At 36.9% G+C, this 21,052-nt stretch overlaps 3 protein-coding genes across 5 annotated transcripts; 2 read left to right on the forward strand and 1 right to left on the reverse strand.

Annotated features, from left to right (window-relative positions):
* Nucleotides 1–964: 964 nt before the first annotated feature.
* On the reverse strand, nucleotides 965–18,364 carry LOC106178072 (sperm-associated antigen 8). 2 transcript variants are annotated; one of them, XM_013561091.2, is made up of 6 exons: nucleotides 4,044–4,215; nucleotides 3,524–3,701; nucleotides 3,296–3,341; nucleotides 2,926–3,037; nucleotides 2,505–2,567; nucleotides 965–2,178 (listed from the first exon to the last, which is right to left on the reverse strand). In XM_013561091.2, the coding sequence occupies exons 1-6, from the start codon at nucleotides 4,125–4,127 to the stop codon at nucleotides 2,056–2,058; spliced, it is 606 nt and encodes a 201-aa protein (XP_013416545.1). In that variant the 5' UTR covers nucleotides 4,128–4,215; the 3' UTR covers nucleotides 965–2,055. The 2 variants fall into 2 exon arrangements, with proteins under 2 accessions (XP_013416545.1, XP_086856193.1); XM_087000067.1 differs by lacking the exon at nucleotides 4,044–4,215 and adding an exon at nucleotides 18,171–18,364 and having other exon boundaries at nucleotides 1,596–2,178.
* On the forward strand, nucleotides 4,369–18,505 carry LOC106178044 (kelch-like protein 9). 2 transcript variants are annotated; one of them, XM_087000058.1, is made up of 5 exons: nucleotides 4,369–5,328; nucleotides 5,897–6,068; nucleotides 11,169–11,351; nucleotides 14,691–14,843; nucleotides 18,340–18,505. In XM_087000058.1, exons 1-5 carry the CDS (start codon nucleotides 4,369–4,371, stop codon nucleotides 18,402–18,404), a joined length of 1,533 nt encoding a protein of 510 aa, XP_086856184.1. In that variant the 3' UTR covers nucleotides 18,405–18,505. The 2 variants fall into 2 exon arrangements, with proteins under 2 accessions (XP_086856184.1, XP_013416498.2); XM_013561044.2 differs by lacking the exon at nucleotides 18,340–18,505 and adding an exon at nucleotides 15,690–16,345.
* On the forward strand, nucleotides 16,505–20,953 carry LOC106178141 (protein trunk). Its single transcript, XM_087000066.1, has 2 exons — nucleotides 16,505–17,960; nucleotides 19,073–20,953. The coding sequence occupies exons 1-2, from the start codon at nucleotides 17,923–17,925 to the stop codon at nucleotides 20,052–20,054; spliced, it is 1,020 nt and encodes a 339-aa protein (XP_086856192.1). The 5' UTR covers nucleotides 16,505–17,922; the 3' UTR covers nucleotides 20,055–20,953.
* The last annotated feature ends 99 nt before the right edge of the window (nucleotides 20,954–21,052 follow it).

A 21,052-nucleotide genomic window follows, 5' to 3' on the forward strand; every position in this document is an offset into this window, starting at 1 on the left:
AATAAGGGGGTGTAGGGGCAATTGCGCTCTTGTGTAAACCTATATGGCATGAATCTTTAGCTTGTTTCGTGCTTTCGGTTTAGTTTAATTTGTGATATGCCTGGTAGATAGGGATGATATATGTCAATGCGGATACTCGAGGAGATTATAATACTTGCAAATTGATATACCAAGCTGGTTCTATAACGATGAAACAGGCTGTATAATGTAGTCATTGTTGAACGGGAAATCAGCATCGATTTTCTGCGCTCTTCTTTGAAACCAGCTCACATACTAATGCTACAGATGGAGTTAATTTCTCATCTGGGTAAAGAAACATGGGGTTTTCAACATCTATGACCCTTTTTAAGTTCAAAGGTTTTTTAATCTAAAAGAAGCGAGACGACAAGAGGCGCATATCTGCGAAACTGCCTATAGCGCCTTTTGAGCCTCCCGTTCACCATTAAGAGTAAGCAGCCGAGTAAGGTAGCGTTACGCTTTGTTGTTGTTACCTAATCATGCAACAATTCATATTCAACTGAAATAAATGCGTTCTTATCCAATATCAGTGCAGGGTTAAATCCTGTATTTTCCCTGTGCCCGCCAACACAAGTAAGCATTTATGAATAACTTCAGTGCAAATACGTAATACACCTTATAATTCCGTTTCAAAATAAGAACAGAACCATGTATTCATATTAATAAGAAAGTTTAAGTTTGTTTGTACAGGGATAAGGACTATGGGGTTGCTTACAGGTACAGAGATTTGATTGCCATAAGCTATTTTGTGCAAAGAAAGTAACCTCTGACGAGACAGCGACCGATATCAACGACAAATCTTAGGTCGTTTTTTGTTTTGAAAGCTTAAAAAAAAAACTAAACTTTAAAAGGTGGCTGATGTGTTTTGAAAATACAGGGTTATCTATAAATGTTACCGTGACAATTTTATGTTGCTACTTGAAAATAATCACACGACCATAAAGAGTAAGATGGTATATGACAAAATGATTTTTAATACTTGAATTGGCCATGGTACTTTCTTTGATATGGTATATACTTCAGTGTAAATCATCCGTCCCTTACTCAGATGATTGATCCTACTAACGGATTTAAACTCCAATTTATGTTTATAAAGACAGGATAAAACAAAAGAATAAATTGATTGTCAACGAAAATTTCAACTAAGGTGAAGGCCTACCCTTTGATAAATATGAAAAAATCAAGTGTTTCCCATATTAAAATGTATTTAAAAAAAAATCAAGTTAAAAAAAAAAAAAAACATCAAGCAAAGTGAAAGGGAATAAAAATATACCGTAATTACAAACAGCGACATTGTGGACTCAATGACAATGGAAAGTAGGGAACATTCTCTGCCCAAAGGATGCCTTCTTATGCCAAGTGACAAATGAAAATGGGTAAGCTCAGAGTAAAATATTAACTCTAAACACATATCCAAAGATTATTTGGAATCAAAATTTTGATTGAATTATGATTAATAATATGAATATTTCAAATGACGCTGGGTTTTTTTTCACAATTGAATTTGGTCTGTTCAAATAGCAACATTTAGATTTCAGTCAATATGCAAAGAGTATCAAGTCCATCAGCACAAACAGTGAAAGAAAATGTTTATATTGAAAAAATAGTTGTATATATATTTCTTGTGTCCATCAATAAATAATTCATTCATACATGCTTGACAGGCAAAAAAAGTTACAGGTTATGCAATACACAGCCTAAAGTTGAGCCTGTCACAAAATATTTGAATCACATAGACATAAATGCCCGTTAAAATTAATGCACTCTATTGCTTTGATAGCTTTTAGTTTATCTGGATACTGTTACAGTACAAGTTGCATACAAAAAAGTTTCAAAAAGCATTCAGTGAATAAATCTTTAACCGCCTCTCATTGTAGATAACAAAATACAATATGCAGAAACCAACTTAGAAATATTTTTATGACAAACTAAAATAGGATTGCCATCATCTGATATCATCTCTGTCCATGTTCCATATTTATGATGCCATAAAATTATTTTTGGTAATCCTGGTCACTTCAGTCTGACAAAGAATTTTCACATCTTTGGATAGTTTTCTAGTTCATATGGCTGTGGCTGGTCCATGTATTCGTCAATAGGCTTACTAAAAGCTGCATTTTTCCTAAATGGTGTGTCTTTTGTTTTGATTTGTGATACTCCCTGGAAGTGAAAAAATGGGATATGCAATTGTCTTTCATATCATTTTTCGATATGACAGAATGTTGGTTTTTTAAATACAATAGCTACAAGCTTTTTTAAAAAAATTATGAAAATAACGTTATAGCAAAAATAACAATGAATGATAAATGATGCAAAAATCCAAATAGCACACAGGTATCAAATCAGCAAAACTTCACAATTACGTAATTTGATTCATGTTGTTTGAAACTGTAGACAAAATATGAGATCAAGTTGTTGCACACCTAACACAATCCAAAACAATATTTTCCTTAAAATACTGTCCTTCTACTGCAGTGACTACTTACATGAAGTTTGTCTACATGTTCTGTCCAGAATGTCACTGGCTGTTCTCTGGTCAAGTCATGTGGCTGGAATAATGGGATCACAATTAATATAAAAGACACACCATTTTACAATAATCATCTTTAAATATCTGAAATCTCACTGGTGATTTAGATTTGTGGCTGGTTCCTAAATAACATGCTATATAACTTTTTTTTACAATGACTCTTAAAGCAAAGTGGGCAAAAAATTGGAATTGGTGCCACCTATGCCTTTAAGTTACAAAATTACATAGTGTTAATTTTCTCACAATTTAATGTTTTCAATTCTAAATTATGTGGCGATTCAGAAAGTCAAGGATTTAATATGCATAAATGCACTGAGCTATACAGCAAATCTAAAAAACACTGCCACATCTTTTATCATGAATATACATGTGCCTACCTGTGTAGGTGCTGGTTTTATAGATTCAAATTCCTTAGAAAAATCCTTTGTTGTCACTGACAGATAATCAGGCTGCGGAGGAGGTGGGTTGAAATCTTCATGGACCTCTTTGCTGGAGTTTCAAAGGACAGTAAATTAATGCTTTAAGAAACACCTCTGTGACATAAATGTCACTTTTGTTTTATGGATAAATGGTGTTTTAATAAGTTATTAAAGAACTGTGTGTGTTAAATATACTAAAATTACATGCCATACAGCGAAGTAAAGAAAACCATAAGACATTATATAACCTATGAATTAATGGTTGCTAAATGTGTATTCATTTTGCTTAAATGTTTTGATGTTTACTAATTATATCCAAGTAACCTACCTCACTTGTTCAAAAAACATTTGTTCTAATAGTTCATGTTTCTTTCCTGCAAATGCAAAATGATAATAAGTGGATTGATGATAGAAAACACTATATAAACAGCTTTTTTAAAGGCAGATGTAAGTTTAAGTTTTCAATATAATATTAAACAAATAACTAGTCAAGAAAATTATGTGATCAATCAGAATGTCTTGCTCATATCAAGCGGAAAGTGACTACACCACTCACCAACTTGTCTGACTCCTGGTTTGGTTGGTGGCCTGTATGACTCTCGTACAGTGGTAAGGTTTTCTGCTTTGGCATCAAACTCTGTAGAAAGCACCCCATTATGACCATGTTTGAATACTTGTGCTAAACTTGTGACATCTGCACCGCCACCAGCAGGGTCTAAATGGGCTACATTTCTCTAAAAATGTTAAGATCTGTTATATGTATTGTCATTAGGTATATAATGCAAGTCAAATATCCATATTCAACATTATATGCATAGTAACAAAAATCACTTTAGTTTTATATCTGTTAGTGTTATCTAGAGAGCTTCTTAAACCAACATAACTGTCCTCCCTGGTTACTGTCACTCACATCATTCTCGAAAAATAAAAGAAAATAAATCTCAGAGGAATGAACAATATCTAAACTGACAAGCTCAATGTGTTCAATCAGTGGTGACTGTGACACTCCGGCTCAACTTTCTTGCCTCATGACAGTAATGTCATTGTAAATAAAAACATTTAACTACAAAACTCACCTCTTCGACCCAATTTTCTAGTAAACAGCGACCCCCCGAGTTATTAAATCTTATCTCATTTCTTCCTTGATTTAAGGTCGACATATCTGATATAATTTTAAGAATGATATTAACTTCTTTCCATTTAATGTGAAAATAATACCCTGTATGCTAAATAAAGCCTACTAATATTTATAACAATATGGCGGCACTGTTGCTACAGAAACTGCGCAAGTATTGATGCGCATAAAGTTTCTATTACCTTCCCGATATCCTTTGCGCGGCTTTCAACTTCGAAGACAATAATGGCAACAGTTCTTACTTTTTCATAAGGAATTGGAAACTGATGGAGAGGGGCGAAGGTGAGAAAAGTCGCTTACAGCTTCATCCAGATAGAAGAAAATCTAAAATTCCCAAACCGTCCGCAAAGCATTCTCGTCTATTTCACAAAGGTTCGACTTATAGCCGAACATATTTGAACAGAAAAGAAAGCCTTAGTTCAAATGATGAGATGCAGTGTAAAGTATTGGAAAACCACGCAACTCACATCCTTCATAGTCTTGAATGCTTGTGGAAACAGGAATCTATGTGCGATGTGTCTTTATTAGCAGACACCTCAGAGAGAATTTTAGTCCACAGACTTGTCTTAGTTTCAAGTTGTGATTATTTTCACGATTTATTTTCCCGCGAAACTATGTGTGTCGACGAACAAGTGCAAGTAAGGCTTTCTGGTATAAGCGTCAGTACACTGAAAGATTTAGTAACCTGCATGTACACGGGTCGAATATCTATCAATGACAGTAACGTCCTAGATCTGCTGACAGCTTCTGACTATTTGAAATTTTATGCAGTTCAAGAAGCCTGCGGTGTATATTTGTCCGATCGACTTAATAGTGAAAACTGCCTTCGTATGTTGAAAATGGCTTATACGTATAATTTAAGAGATTTAATTGACAAAGCTTTAAAAATAGCTGCTGAAAATTTTACTGACATTGCAATTACTCAAGATTTTCGCCAGCTTGAAGTATCGCACGTGAAGGCTCTTTTAGCGCAAGATGGACTGAAGGTGGATTGCGAACTCGATGCCTTCAATCGAGCTTTAGAGTGGATTGAAGTCGATTTAAACGAAAGAAAACAACACGCTTTGGAACTTTTGCGTCAAATTCGCCTTCCCCTCATAGATGTTTCTGATATAGTGGACCACGTGGAAACTGTAGGGTATCTAATGGAGATCCCTGGGTGTCAAGAACTCGTGAAGGAAGCCCTGCATTACCATTGCTTGCCTGCCCGTCAGAGTATACTACAGGTACCTCATTTCATCTTTCAGATTTATTTCTTTTGTAAATTATGAACCAAGACAATTCACTTTTTCCTATTTATACTATTCCTGCTTTTCCTATTTATATTATTCGTGTCTCTGTCGGTTTTGTTTTCTGCATTACTTTGAAATCTCCGTATCTCAAAAGATAAATGAGTAAATGTTTTAAAACTTCTTAACTGTATGAAATGGATTTTGACAACGATTCGGATTCTGAATTTTTGCTCAATACGACATTTGCCATTCATTCATTCAAAACATTGTGTCTAGTCCCGTTTTGGATATCATTTTCACATATTCAAGATATGCAATGATGATAAATTACATAGCACGCATTATTTTGACTCACAAGAAAAATTGTTCTGTTGTTGTCCCGTCTTTATTTATTTCACATTTTCTTTTGCTTCGTCCAAATCTCTTTGTGTATCAACTTTTCTCCAACTATATAATGTGAGCCAAATTTAAAAGAACGCTGGAACAGATATACACGAAAAAAGCATCAAACGGAAATAAATTTGCTTTTAGTCGTGACTATATGTATTTTGCTTTTTAAAAGTCGTCCAGGACAAAGCCTCGCTCAAATTTCATTTTGGAAAGCGTGTTAGCTGTGGGCGGTGCACCTCGCTTGAAAACAGACCCAGTGAGTTCCCAGGTACTGTTTTACAATTCACAGACTGATGAATGGAGAACCTTAACCAATCTTAAGGAGCCAAGACACCACCATGCAGGTAAGATACGTTCTTTAGAAAGAAAACATGATTTAGCGCATACCAAAAGTATAATTGATTTCAACTTTCGAGTCACAACAAGTTTTCGATGGCATACAGTTCGTTCCTGACCAAAGATAACTTCCCTGGAGATCAGCAGAGATGACTTGCACTTATGAAACGGAATTAATGTGGGAATGCATGGCTTCCCTCCTTGAAATATGAAAAATCGTTTTTTTTCTGGCAAAGCCACAGAAACCCTTTCCTATTGTCATATAAGTAGATTTGGATGATTGACTGTTTTAAGCGGTGGAACTCGGGGATAATCTTATGGTTAGTTTTAATTGCTAAAGGTTTATTCACTTCTCACGCTTAGCCTACATTATATTGGCATGCGATCGTCAATCAACCACCTACGTTACGCCTTTGATAGATCAGAAATGCCGGAGCATGATTAAAAGACGACTGTTAAATTGCGTGTATTTATGTACTTTTCTTCGGTAACAACATGTTACAAACAAGTAATAGTAGTACATTGGGTACACTGTTGTTTTAAAAACACACCCTGTCCCATCTCCTTACTCGTCATCAGTTTTTTTCTCAAAAAAACTTTGAATTGTTAATTATCCGTTTGACTTCAATGCGAATCTCTTTGTGTTTTATTGTTTGTACTTGTAACTCATATATATATATATATATATATATATATATATATATATATATATATATATAATCCGTTAAATAATGATTTTAAATGTATTTATTTAAACTCCCTTACTTGAAGTCAGAAAGTTTTCATTTATGATACATGTAGATCCTGAAATTTTGATTTACCTGTTGACTGTTTCGTCTGTTCACTCTGACAGAATTGGTCACAACTGAGTGACTTGGTCACTGATCACCATATCTTGAATATTTAAGCATCTGTCTGGTGACTTATTTTGTCTATGTATTTACAGCTTTCGCTCTGTCTCGCGACATGAAGTGTTGCTCTTTTAAAGCGCTTTTAATGAGATGTACGTCTCGATGCACGAACAAAAAAACAATAACAATATAGAAAATACGGTGTTTTTGGACCTAAAATGTTTCTCAACTTAAAGGCATACTGCCAGCGTTGTCCCAGTGTCATATTTTCCACGTCTACGTGGCTGACCAATCATTCAGAACTTTATTGTTTATTTTGAAATGATATTAAGGACCATTCGCAAATAATTTCTTCGGCCTAATTAATGCCCACTTACTCCACTGAGACCCTGTTTGAAAGCAATCAGATTAACAGACTAACATGCCTGCTCTTTTTTCCAACGTACTCGTATAATCACCACCCTATACCAAGGTCGCATATTTCATTATGTGAACTTTTCTCTGACGTGACCCTGTGACTTTTCACCACATGGAAGAAATTAAATCTGCACGCGTGCTGATGACACTGTATACGCTCTGCATGAGCTGGGCTTCACGCCGATGTGGTTAAGGCTGCGTTCACATGAAAAATCTATTTTCTAAAAATCTAAAAATCTAAAAATCTATTTGCGGTATCTTGTGATCATGGTCTGTGCCCTGAATACCCCACGGCGTAATTACTGGCAGCGCCGAGAATTAATTACAGCTTTGGAAGTAACTGGCTCGCACTGCCCGTAATATTACGCCGTGGGGTATTCAGGGCACAGACCGTGTGCGGTACCTTAAATAGTTACAGGTCGAGCATTGCTTCGTGAGTAAGAGAAAATCGCGTAAAATTCGATTTGTTGGAAAATCACAAATGGGTTATTTTAAAAGTCACCTGTAGACTAATGATTGAAAAAGAAAGAAAATCGTTTACTTTTTAAACGATGTCTTTAAGATACAATGTTACATTAGATGCGCTGTTTTACTCATGTTCATTCATTTAAATTGACATGATATCTGACGCTTCTGCCCTCTAATTATTAACGCACATAAACCAAAAGCTGCAGATTACATATTTGGACATATGTAGCTTTGAAATAAGGCGTAGTATTTATTTTTGTCTTATGTATAGTGCCTACAACATTGATATATTGACTTCTTTGTCCGACAGTGTTTTTCCGTTTGATACTGTGAAAGATAATGTTTGTGGGGAGAAATTTGCAATTCATTTGGACAATCCTGTGCCTTGTAATATGCCTCGAATTTAAACCTTAGCAGTCTTTCGTGCCAAAAAGAACAAACGTTATGCAGAAGTGGGCGGGGGTTAAGATCAAAGCGGTAAACTACACTGTCACTGTGGACTATAAAGCCACTGTTTGATGAGGGATGAGCACAACTGTTATCTGGACAGATAAGCTGTAACAGTAATAACTGATGTGGTAAGCTTTTACGAAAATTCAGGGTCAGTTGGTGCATAAACTGGGAAATTGTTTGGCGTAAAGGCATCTTGTGCAATCCCGTTTGTATGTCTTGATATGTTTCACGAAAGTCTTTATTCAGCTTTCTCTATCTATTCGCGTATTTGTTTATTCGTTGTTCTCGTTTGTTAATATTTAATTTGAATGTCTGTGTTTTGCCTGTCATTCATTCATCCAATCATCTATTCTTGTATCTACTCATTTACTTCTTTACTCACCCCCTGCACCTCTGGCCGTCTATCTATCTGCAAAAGGCCACGAGTGACGCGGGAAAACCAAAACGATATTAGGGATTTTATTCCAAGGTTTTGCTTTGTGGTCTTTCAATATCACAGGAAAATTTATGGATGTATCACCGTAAGTTTCATTTCCATTCTACACCTACGACATTTTTCTTTCTATTTCTTTTCATTTTCTATTTCCTGGCTCTACTTCTAATACCTATTCCTCTAGTATGTTGCATAAACTTTCGTGCTGAAATTTAGAAGTATTTGAATACTGTGTTTGTACTAAGTAATATGTGTATATTGGTATATGCTTTCATATGTGTCCTGTACGAGAACGTGGTGTTATTTCTTAAAGGACGCACTTGATATTATTCTAAGAAGGTTTGTGCTCTTGTTGTCAAAAAATAGAAATATCCCATCTCTGTCTAATCGTACGTGTGTCTCAGCTTTGGAGTTTTAGTCCCACGCAAAAAATACGGAAGTGAGACGTTTTACCAAAATTAGAAAAAAAGAGAAATATTTATTTGGAAAAAGTGATAAATTATTGGAAGAAAACCTCAATTGGTCATGCTGAAACCTGAACTCCAGTAGGTTTTCTTACACAACTGATTGTACACCTTTTTTCACCGAGCCCCAAACTTACAATGCATATTGCTGCATAATACAGAGAAAATATGACCAAGGAGTCTTTCAAACCATTAAAATGTGTCTCCTAGAAACACACAAAAATATTGCATAAAATATAGCGTTATTTAAAGACCTTTCATTGAGGTTTTATTGGACGTTCAAGCATGACGTCTGCCTGCCTCTGGCATCTAGCAGGGCGTCTGTTAGACACATGTAAAAAAGACACTGATTTGTTTCATAAACGTCTCCGTTATGAAGACATGGACGTCTTTGATTAACACCTCATCAATGTCTCTGAATGTTACAGATGTAGTAATCCATCGTATGGCCACAGTCTTCGTAACAATAAACCAGGCTTTTTCTGATAAATACGTACATTATTCGTTTGTTTGTTTTTGAGCCGTTAATTTATACATATTCAGTCGTTTTATTTATTTATTTATTCATTTATTTATTTATTTATTTATTTTGCTGTGTGACTACTTTCAATCTGAATAGAAAATACGAAAAGAAATATGTGTGAACAGGATATTGGAAATTTGTTCCTAGAAATAGAATTATACCAAGAATCAATTATAAACCTCCGACCAACAACCTTAGGGTTATCGTCTAACAGTAACTAGAAAGAGAGAGTGCAGACCTTCGCCAAGATAAGTAATACACTGTAACTAATAATTAGCCAATTGTTAATTTATGGACCATTGCCATAATCTAAACACTTTTAAAACAGCCCATTACTGACCTTTCCTGTAAATCTAACCATAATCCATCCATAACTATTTAAAATAAGGCTGGTGACTAACAGACAAGCAAACAAACAAACGGAGATGAAAATATAACCTCCTTGGCGTAGGTAATAAATTCCTCACACACATTATGCTCACAGATACTTGATTCTGGAGAATGCTACACCCCACCTCTGCACTCGTTTAAACACAAAATCTAGCATCTTAGAGTTTCATTCTGTGACAGGGGATACCCAACTGGTCACATATGCATACAGAATAATATGACATATGCTTTCTAAATTTGGACGACAAAATGTCAATGCTCTTTTATGGTCGCTGAATAAGAATAAGAAAAATTGTAAGTATTTGGGATTCTGTGTCAAAATGCGGTTGGGGTTTTCTCACTATTTGTCATTTTCTAAAATGCAAATTGATGGTATATAAAGATTAAATGTAACACCATAACCGTAGTTCCCCAGTTTTTACATGTATTTGACGTACATTTTAACATATCACTATTGTATATATGCATTCTGTAGTTTCATAGTATTTCACGCTACGGAGGTAGTTTGCACATTAATTCATTCCAAATTCGTTGAAGACCATTTAAATAATATGTTTTTATACTAAGCGGTTTGGGAGCGAAAATGACGAGGTTAAAAACTAAAGGGGAAGAGACGTAATTTGATTGCAAACTCTAGAAAAATTGACCATTCTTTAATATCAAATTTAGTGTTACTATCAAAAACTGGTCACTGAATTTTACTCAGATTCTATTTCAACAACAGTTTTACTCTTTACCCCCAGTATTCTAATGTTTAAATAAGAAATTCTTCTTTTTTATTTGTAAAAATTTTAACGTCACAAAGCTTAAATTTGTTTTGTGGTCTTTCAATGAAAGAAATTCTACGTCTTTTGAGCTATTTAACGTTTTACCATAATCATAGTGAAGTTATTTTCTTATTTCTGTAAATTTTGTTTGTAGAGTCATAAAAGTCCATGTTCCGTGTATACAACGCATGGCTTATATTTAAAAATCATATCCGACACGAGTGGTGACACAGAAAACATACAATTTCATTCCCTGAGTTTTTCATATTTCTTGCAATTGGTGCAATTGGAATTCCCTTCACTACCTTTTTTCTATAGGCTTTAGTTTTCTTTCTCCTACAGTTGCTGTTCTTAGTGGATTCCTGTACGTAGCCGGCGGTGAAAAAACGAACGGGCAGGAGACCCCCCTGAACACCGCTCACCGCTATGACCCACGTACAGATACTTGGCTACAAATTGCCTCCATGAAACATTGCCGAGAGAGCTTTCAGTTGGGTGTACTGAACGGATTGCTTTACGCAGTTGGTAAGTTCTCTCTTTCTCTCTCTCTCGCTCTCTCCGTGTGATTATTGGCGTGTGTGTCCGAGCGAGAAAGAAAATTAAACTTTTTTTCATTCATCTGCTTTCAAGTTTTACAAGATGTCATGTGGGATCAGAGCGTTTTGAAAGAGACTATTGACGTCCAAATGCATTACTGAATTATTGAATCTACCTAGATCGATCTAGCAGGATCGGCCCATCTCCGAGGGGATCGATCTAAGTATGGGAATTGGGTCTAACAAATCGAGTGGAAAGTTGAATTTACTGTTGACATTTGATAAGGAAATAATAATTAGATTAAGGAAGCCTAGGTATTTTCATACCTAAATTTGAGACCTTTGTATTTTATACAGAAGCCATTATACTGATATTGTATAACTCGTTAACAATCCAGCCTATTTAGGCAACACCTGATGCTAAGTTGTCAGGCAGCTGTTAATAGAGTCTTTTCCACGAAATCGTGAGCATGCGCAGTTCGCGCCATTTTGTGCGGGACTGTTTCTCAGGGGGAAAGAGTAGAAGGCACTGAGCAGAAGGGGCCTTCGGTACTTTTGTAGTATACCCCCCACCCTGTAACTTTCTGTAACTTTCACTTTTCAAACAGTTTTTTACATTTTATTGTTTATCTATGTCAAAGCTGTTGAAATAAAATGCTTTTGTAATTACCTGTGGACTTTTTATTAGTGTTAACAGGGGCGGATTCAGAGTTATTTCCTGACAGTCTTCCAAATTATCTTTGTTGATCCGTTCTTCATTTTTGACCGTCTTTCGACAGAAAAAATTAGATACCCGCCAATGTAAACTTGAAAATCTGACCGTCTTCTGGAAGACCCAGAAGACGCCCTAAGGCCACACTTTTTTTATTTTATGGATGACATCCTGCGCACGCACCGATTTTCGCCCGTTCTCCAAAAAAAAAAAAAAAAAAAAAAAAAAGCCCCCCCCCCCCCTCCAGCCCCCAACAAAGTCGGTTGTGGCAAATGTCGTTATTGAATTTGCCAGGAAATGAGCTTTCTGCGCATGTGTATTTTCGCTACATGGAAATGCATCCACTTTGCCGTCAAATTCATCTCTAGGATTACTTTCAAATAACACAACAACAAAAGTCATAAAGAGAACGGGCGCCATCGTTTTGGATTGGTATGCCATTGATATTTGGCATGGAGATATCACCTTTTTACAATTGTGCGAAAGGCTGGCGGCGGCCGAAAAATTTCTGTGACATTCTGTACAAAGCAGCACATTAATACCAGGTTTTCTGTAGCGAAAAAAGGGACGACAAGGGCGTCGAGGTATTTGGTGGGCTGAAGGTCGGACAGGCCACCTGACAGTTTGGCTGCTTCGTGTGAGTTGAAGTAGACAAAATGTCATCGTCCGAATTGACCTTTAATAGATTTGGCAGTATTAAGCATATCTTTGCATTATTTTTAAACATTTCTGTGAAGTGTTCAAAATGCTGTAATATTCTGAGAATACAAATAAAGACACACTGTTTGATTGATATTTGTTTTATTGATTGCTATACCAAATGAATTCATGAAATAACCTTAAATAGATTTGGTAATATGAAGTATATCTATTCATGACTTTTTTACATTTCTACGAAGTATTCACAATGCTTTAATATTTTTAGAGCATGGATAAAGACATATTGTTCGTTTGATACGTGTAACTGTGGTAAAATTTGTGTTTCCAGCTGTGTACTGACAGCATTCCTTTACTTAAGCAGTATTTTTTTTTGGACGATTTTTTTTTTCGCCCTCGCGCACCGATTTTGGGGTACCCAGAGGATGTCATCCATAAAAATAAAAAAGTGTGGCCTAAATCCGCCCCTGGTTAATCACGTTTAATCCAGCCCATTGAAATACAAAGTTAAAATCTTCAATTTACACCCGCAGTCAATAACTTGCCGCATTTTCGTTGGCTAACTCTAAGGTAATTTTATGTGAACAAGAAGCTCATAATAATTCACAGAGGAAATCCAAGTATACAATGTATCAATCCTATGTTCACATAAAATAAGGTAGAGTTAGCCAACAAAAACGCAGCAAGTTATTGACTGCGGTTACATTGTAAATTTTCACATTGTATTTCAATGGGGTGGAATAAACGTGATTAAAACTAATAAAAAGACCACAGGTAATTACAAAAACATTTTATTTCAACAGCTTTGACATAGGTGCAAAAGACAATGTAAAAAATGTTAGATGAAGGTTTCAGGAAGTTACAGGGTGGGGGGTATACTTCAAAAGTACCGAATGTCCTATCTTTGCTGTCGATGAGGTAAGTTTTTAGTTCTTTCATTGAAAAGTCATCAGGTACTTCTGCTTAATTTCTATTCCAACTGCTCCCATGAATGTGTTTTCGAAAAAAATCAAGTGATAACATGTTACGAAACTTTGAAAATTCAGATTGAAATGAGCACTCCTCGATATGGCGTCCGTCGTGTACACTCCACACTTTCCCCCTGAAACTTCAAATCCCGCAAAATCTCGCGTTCCCACGGATAATTTAGCGGAAGACACGTGACCGTGGAAAAGACTCTATTAGTAACTTATTGACGCACTCAATTCAAGCAACAGTTGCTGCCACCTCACTACTGCCTTGCAGCCGTAATATGGAAATATTTACTTCCTTAGATGAATGATCGTTTGATTGGCACATCTGAAAAAGGAGACACTTTTTTGTGTATGTGTATGCGTGTTTTCGAAGAAGCTACTTGGAGTATGGTTTCATTACTATAGAAATGGATTTAGCTATAAGTCTGCAGTACTTTCTGCCAATAAATTTACACGAAAAAACTTTTGCCGAGTCATGCGAGAATAACATTTCTCTATTTCAACATTAAATAAATATCAATACAGATGAGTTATCCATCAAAATAAATTTGAAACCTGTGTTTTTTTTTAGTTTACTTATTTAATGCAAATGACATATTCAAAAAGTTTTAGAAAAGTCAGTTCCTACATGCCAGTAAAACTGGTCAAAACCAAACAGATGCCAATTTTGTGCACACCTTGAATGGACAGGTGTCATATCTAGTGACAGGAAAAGGTTGGTCTTGCACGTTTACACACTCGTTAGCACAGTGAATTTTCTAGTGTCAAATGGAACTGTTTCGGTGACACATAGATTTGGCAAGTAATAAGAGGCAGAGATGACAGGCCGTTGTAGTGCTCGTACAGTGTAAAAAGGACGTAGACAGTACTGTGCGTAGTTATAAGCTAGGACCCTAGTTATAAGTCACAACTTGCGATAAAATGTGTCTGTTAGAGGTGTAATGTTGAGCCTTAGCATTTAAGATGGTCGGGTAAATTTTTTCAGGTGGTCGTGTAAATCAGAAAAGTTCCCTCGCTGATGTGGAGCGTTACAACCCGGCCGTTGATGAGTGGGAGCCTATCACTCCCCTTAGTACCCCAAGACGCAGCGCGGCAGTGGCATCGTTGAACGGACGCTTGTATGCAATGGGAGGCTCAGGTAAGTATCAGATGTCTCTTCATTTCTATCCTCTTTTTTATCTCATTTTCGACTTACTTTTTGTTGTAAACCTTATCCGCGTGAAGCAACTTGACAGTTGATGACCGCACTTGGCCGTAAATAATAACGATTTACGTGCCATGGGTTTCATACGAATTAATGTGAAAAATACCGGGGCTGGGCCTAGATCTAGACAAGTTTTTCTTGAAATACACTTACATACAGTGAATAAGGTCTATTGGTCTTTTGCGTATTCCATCGTATTTTCAAATTTGGTCCATTATCATATAGTGCGGGTTTAAATTTTATTTCAGCTAAATCAACGACCTGGTGAAAAGTATTATTCCCCTAAGAGCTCATTTTCTTTCAGGCTAAGCAACTCATATACTTGATATCTTGAAAATATACATTGACTTAAAATCTTATAGCAACCATTTAGGTCTTTACATTTTGATAATAATAATTATGATAAAGACCGCAAGCATTTTACTTATATTTCTAATTATACCTATCTTTCTAACAATTTGTGTGAACAATTAGTACCTCATGTGATAGGTTTGCGTATGTCTAAAAGTACGGTATCTAATTAAGATGTTTTTTTTTTTATTTGTCAGATATACCCCTTTTACCCATGGAATTTTATCAAATTACTCGCACTCTTCACAAGATTTCTCGTGTATAGTATATGTGTTTTATGATGATGTATCTTCAGTTCTGACTAATACAATAGTTCAGAAACAAAAATTAAAACAATCACTCTTTCCCACATTCATGCGTATTTTTATTCCTCTGATCTGTTTATGTACCTTCCCTTTTTAAATATTCTAATTTATTTCGAAAATCCAGGTGATCGCCTTATTTCCAGCAGGGTAGAACGGTACAACCCCCTGACTGACAACTGGGAAATCCGGCGCTCTCTGAGCACCCCTCGGTTTTTTGCGATGTTGGTGCCGTGGGCTAATCACTTATTCCTGGTGGGGGGAGCTACACTGGACCCCTCGGGGAACGTAACGTGCGTGAGCTGCATAGAGCGTTACACACCCGTGACAGACACGTGGTGCACGTTATCGTCCATGCAAGAACCACGCGCCGAAGCTGGTTGTGCGTTGCTTGGCAGCAAGATTTACGTTGTGGGTGGTTATAGCTGGAACCGCGGTGCACGCTTGAGTAGCGTTGAGGTGTATGATATTGATAAAGATACGTGGTCTCCCGCAGCAAGTATCCATACACCATACACTGGAATCTCTTGTGGCGCGCTGACACTCTACAGGCTTCCAAATAAAAGTCATGAATGATATTTTGAAAAATTTCCGTAAATCCTTAGATGTCCATTTTGAAAACATAATTGATGAAAACGTATTAATCCCAATACTGTGTTCTTTATATCATGGTGTATGATCTATATCTAACTAAATGTCGTAATAAGTCATTGTTCGGTTTGAATATTAATTTATCAAAATATATTTCATCTAATTCAAATAAATTTATTACTTACAAGGACATTGCTATGGTTTAACAACGTGTTGTTTATGTGTTGCTTTAAGCAATGATTAGATAAGGGATACTTCTGCATACTTATAAACAAAACTGAGCGGTCGCCAGTCGCTGACATCTGACCACAGAAATATGCCGTGGGTCTGTCAGCAGGTTAAAGTTAACATCGGGTTGAAATATAAATACACGCGTGCTTAACGAATCATTTGCCTTGTCTAAATTGTCAAATTATTTTTGGACAGTAGGTTAGTTTGGGCGCGGTTGTCTTACAAGAATGTAGGGTGGTCTTAATGATAAAGATTTCATCAGTCGGAAGGAATGTTGTCATTTCCCAATTCGCCCAGCACTTTTGATAACCAAAATTGCCATTTTACCTTTTTCGTTTCGAATGCTGTATATCTAGCTTGAGTGTTTCGAATAACTTGTAATCAGTCATTTGTAAAAATTTTACTAGCGGTATTATTCCATATACTGAAAAAAAAGGGGGAAAGGACATTTTTAGATATGATGTCGCTCATATATTTGGACGCCCTGTGAAACAATGCAACCGGTTTTTATAGAAATATATTTCATGGTTTTATCTAATCTGAATCAGTCAGAAGTTTTTTCTTACATTTTTTTTTTCGTCTCTGAAAAATTGTTTTGGTAAAATGGCATTTCCTTCAGGAAATTTTATGCGGTAAAACATATTATCTATAGCCAAAGACAATTAATAAAAATGACAAAATTGACTCAATGTAGTCAAAAAGTTTGACAGCCACGGAACTAGACTGGTATGAAGCCGATAACATTTTCATCTCTTTCATATAAGACAACAATTTGAGTCAAATCACCGTGAAATCGCGTTATCTGCAGATTGTGCCCTTTTGGTAGGATTCGAAAGACTTAAAAAATGTCAGATTTTTCGGCGGTACTAATTTTTTAAATACAAAATCAAACATGAATTATCCATATTTAATATCTGCGGTAATAAAAGTCTTTAGAATACCAATCAGAACACTTCTTTACTAGAAAAACTTACTCATTTTCGCGCAGTGGAAAAAAAGATGAAGCATCTGTTAAAATTCAAAAGGTATTGTATGAATTGTTAATATCTGAAGCCATGTAGATCATAGTCTTCTGAAGTATAGGAAACAAATTAAAATTTCAGCCGACCAGATACATCTCCTTAGTGCTCACCTCCAACCGGAGGCTAATTAGGTGACCAGGCGCTATCGGTGTGATCAGCACCGTCGTTATTATAATCATGAGAGCTGACCAACATGCCCGGCGGGAGGGAGGTGGCCAGTTAAATACAATGGAGCATCGGCTCATTATCAGGCCTCACGACTTGGCTTCAACTGCAAAATTCATCAAATATCGTTTGTTTGCAACCAATTTGTTTCAGTAAAAGTTACATTTTGATTCAAAGGTCCTAATCTGCGTATCACTTTGAAATCGGTGATAATGAGTTGTTCATGATGGAAATCATACAACGTACTCTGTGTTTGTTTTCAATGTCGGCTAGAAGCACATGGTGCGTAGTTGTGCTATACACGTCTCGCGAAAACACCGCTGCCTTACTGGTACATCTTAGGGTAAATGAATGAGTTTATACAACCAAATTACTGGAGAATTACGCAGGTAAATAACCGTGGAAATGCATCGTTTCGTATCAGGTACAGTATCTAAAATGAACCTGTATCCGAAGAATGAGCATAGGTAATTGTATGCATCGATTAACTTACAAAAGGTGTCCGATGACTGGAAAATGTGAAATAAATCACTTTCTCGTAGGAATAAAGCTACTGTACATAATAGGTTCTAGCATGTACCTGCCCGGCTACTTAGTACCTGGAAGTTCCCCGTGGTCCAGGTGAAACCCATGTGACCAACTGTCCTTTTGTGGTTGAAAGATTTGTATACAAATCCCCGATTTGGCCACTGGGTAGCATGCTTCTTTGATCAATGCGGTTCAATGGCTATTAACACCGTGTCGTCATTTCGTTATCTGATGTTTCAGAATCAGCGAAATCGCTGGGGCGAGGCTTTAATAACCCCCTGCCAGTATACACAATGCCCTGTTAACTGAGCGGTACAGGTACCGTGTAGGCGTGATGCATGCGCGGCTCTCACAGGTATCATTCAGAGACCAAACGTGACAACTCGCACAAGGAAGCACACTTTCTTTGAGGAAAGCAAACTTTTGGTTCTGTGGATAAACCGTTATCGGCAAGGAACGTTCTAAGTTGACAAGGCACGCGACAAGTCGTAGGTGGGAATATTGCTGAAAATATTACTTTATCACGAAAACAACTTTGTGACCACATTTTATGAAAGGATACCTCATCTTGAGGAAGCATAGTTATCATCAGTGTACCTTGATACACACGCACGACCTGTGGATGATTTGTGAGTGAGGAAAAATCATCGCATTACAATTACGGATCAGGAAAAATTGTTTAAAGAGGACACCTGTCCTCAATTTTGGGCGGAGGCGCGTTATGGACAGCAACTTCTTCGGACCATCACTCAAAAGACGACTTTTGATTCTTATCGTGGCATGTCAAATTTGAGATATTAGCAGGACTAAGGAAACAAAACCCTCGGAAAAAAGTCTTACAAGCGTGCTGCGTTATTGGTATAAAATGACCCTGTTCCTAACAAAAGGATGACATTAATATCTGCTTTCTTTAAAACGCCATACGAGGGATAACTTATGTTGGGTGCTGCATAATGATATCTCCTTATTTCAGAAACAATTCTCAAGTGAACCCTCAGATATTGTGGGTAGTGGTGGGATTAATAACTATCATGTCGGTCCGTATTATTAAGACAGCGCCTCTGCAAGAAGATCCTGGAGTGGAGACTAGGAGCCTCGCAAGTTTATCGGGACAAACAAGAAGAGGACAAATTTTAGAAAACGAAAAACATTTAAGAACAAATGCAAACAAAAACGCCAGTGCGCATATGACCGCAGAGGACCTAACTGCCATTCAAGCCGATGATGCATCGGTAGCCAGAGCTGCTTATCACACCTCTAGAGTTTCCAACCGTGATAACGATCGCCACATGCCAAGTGTCAAGATTGAGTGTGAGCCCACGTCGACAGAAACTTTACGACAAATGCTTGGCCCAGCATTCAATGCTCGCTATATGTCTATCAGCAGACCTTACTTGCGTCCGTCGGTCGGGATGAGTTTGGCTGGTGGCATGGTTGGGGATGAACCTATCGAGATTCGCCGGCGCCACGATCCTGCCAACCATCACGGACAGTTCCGAGTACCTGAAGGTTTCGAACGCGATTTACCCAGTGACTACGTCAGTTCTCAACACAGACGACACCATCATGGGCAACACAGGCGGAGTGCTTCGGAGAGGTTTCTTTCCCGCGTGAAACGTGCGAAAACTTCACCGCGCCGACCGGGTGGCGGACGTGGTGGCTCACCACCGTGGCAGTGTGACTCGAGGATTGTATGGGATGACCTGGGCTCCGATCACTTTCCAAGATTTCTGCGGACGGTTGAATGCACGCAACAAGACTGTTGGTTTGGACACTATAGCTGTGTTCCTCGTGCATTTACTGTTAATGTTCTTAGAAGAAAAACTGATGCTTGTGTCCCTGTGTATGGGAATCCCACAGGACAAGATGATCGACGCGAAATCATTCGCTACGAACACGAGTGGATATTTGAGGAACGGTCCGTAACGTTTTGTTGTGATTGCAGTGCAGAATAATTGACAATTGTAAATGTATTCACTTTATTGCCAAATCAAGGTGACAGCGTTCAGAGCGTCATCAAGTAGAAATTGCCACAATCAGCTCGTTAACTTATTAGTGTGTCAGCCTCAGGGCTTGACGGTGTAAATAGATAAAGGCCACAGATTAACGTCAATGGATCCACTGCGATCAAATATGTGATCGAAAAGATGCCACTGTAAGTTTTTTTTCTTAATCAAGTATTGTGGGGTCGTTTTTTTTCTATCCTTTATATCAGAGATATGCCCTATTTTTCTTTTAAATCAGAGATACATATATACAGTCCTGTATTATATATGAATTAAATTACCTGGAAGGTTGTCATTATATATACTGAGTGTCCTGAAAAATTTGATGCTAAATGACTGACTAGAACAATTTTATGAGACTGTCAATTGCAGATAAGATTTATTTAAAATTTAGTGTTTGAACGCATGATATCAATTTTTAACGATTACTGATGCCTCAGTATGCAGTGCGTGCGTCTTTTTCCCTCCGCCTGTTTAAATCGATTTACATCAGATTAATGTACTTAAAAATTATACGGTTGCATTATAATTATGTATTCTTAAATAAGATTTTTAGAAATCTCGAAAAAACAAATACATGCCTTTTAGATCATTTAATTTTTAAAAACTTTTTAGAGAGCGGAATACAAATTCTCTTTATGAATGTTAAGATGCAAGTGTTGCATGTGTTTAATTCCATTACGCTGTTACCTACTGTAATAGTCCTATCTTGTCCATTGTTTTTCTTCTATTACCGGTTCTGTGCTGGTGGTGCAGTATTCTCTCACTAGTGTAAATATTTTTAATTGCACGGTCCAAGCCCTCCTGTTACTATGATTGGAAAACTTTAAATAAAATGTATTATGTGATGGTTGTTCTTAGTCCTTTGTTTTGAGTTTGTGTTAAGATGCATTTGCCGGAATGAAATAAATTCATCCGCCATGACTACTTCCTTGATTTCATTTGCC

This window comes from Lingula anatina, chromosome 1 (assembly GCF_051362555.1).
Source record: "Lingula anatina isolate TDL-2025a chromosome 1, LinAna3.0, whole genome shotgun sequence".
NCBI classification, from domain to species: Eukaryota; Metazoa; Brachiopoda; class Lingulata; order Lingulida; family Lingulidae; genus Lingula; species Lingula anatina.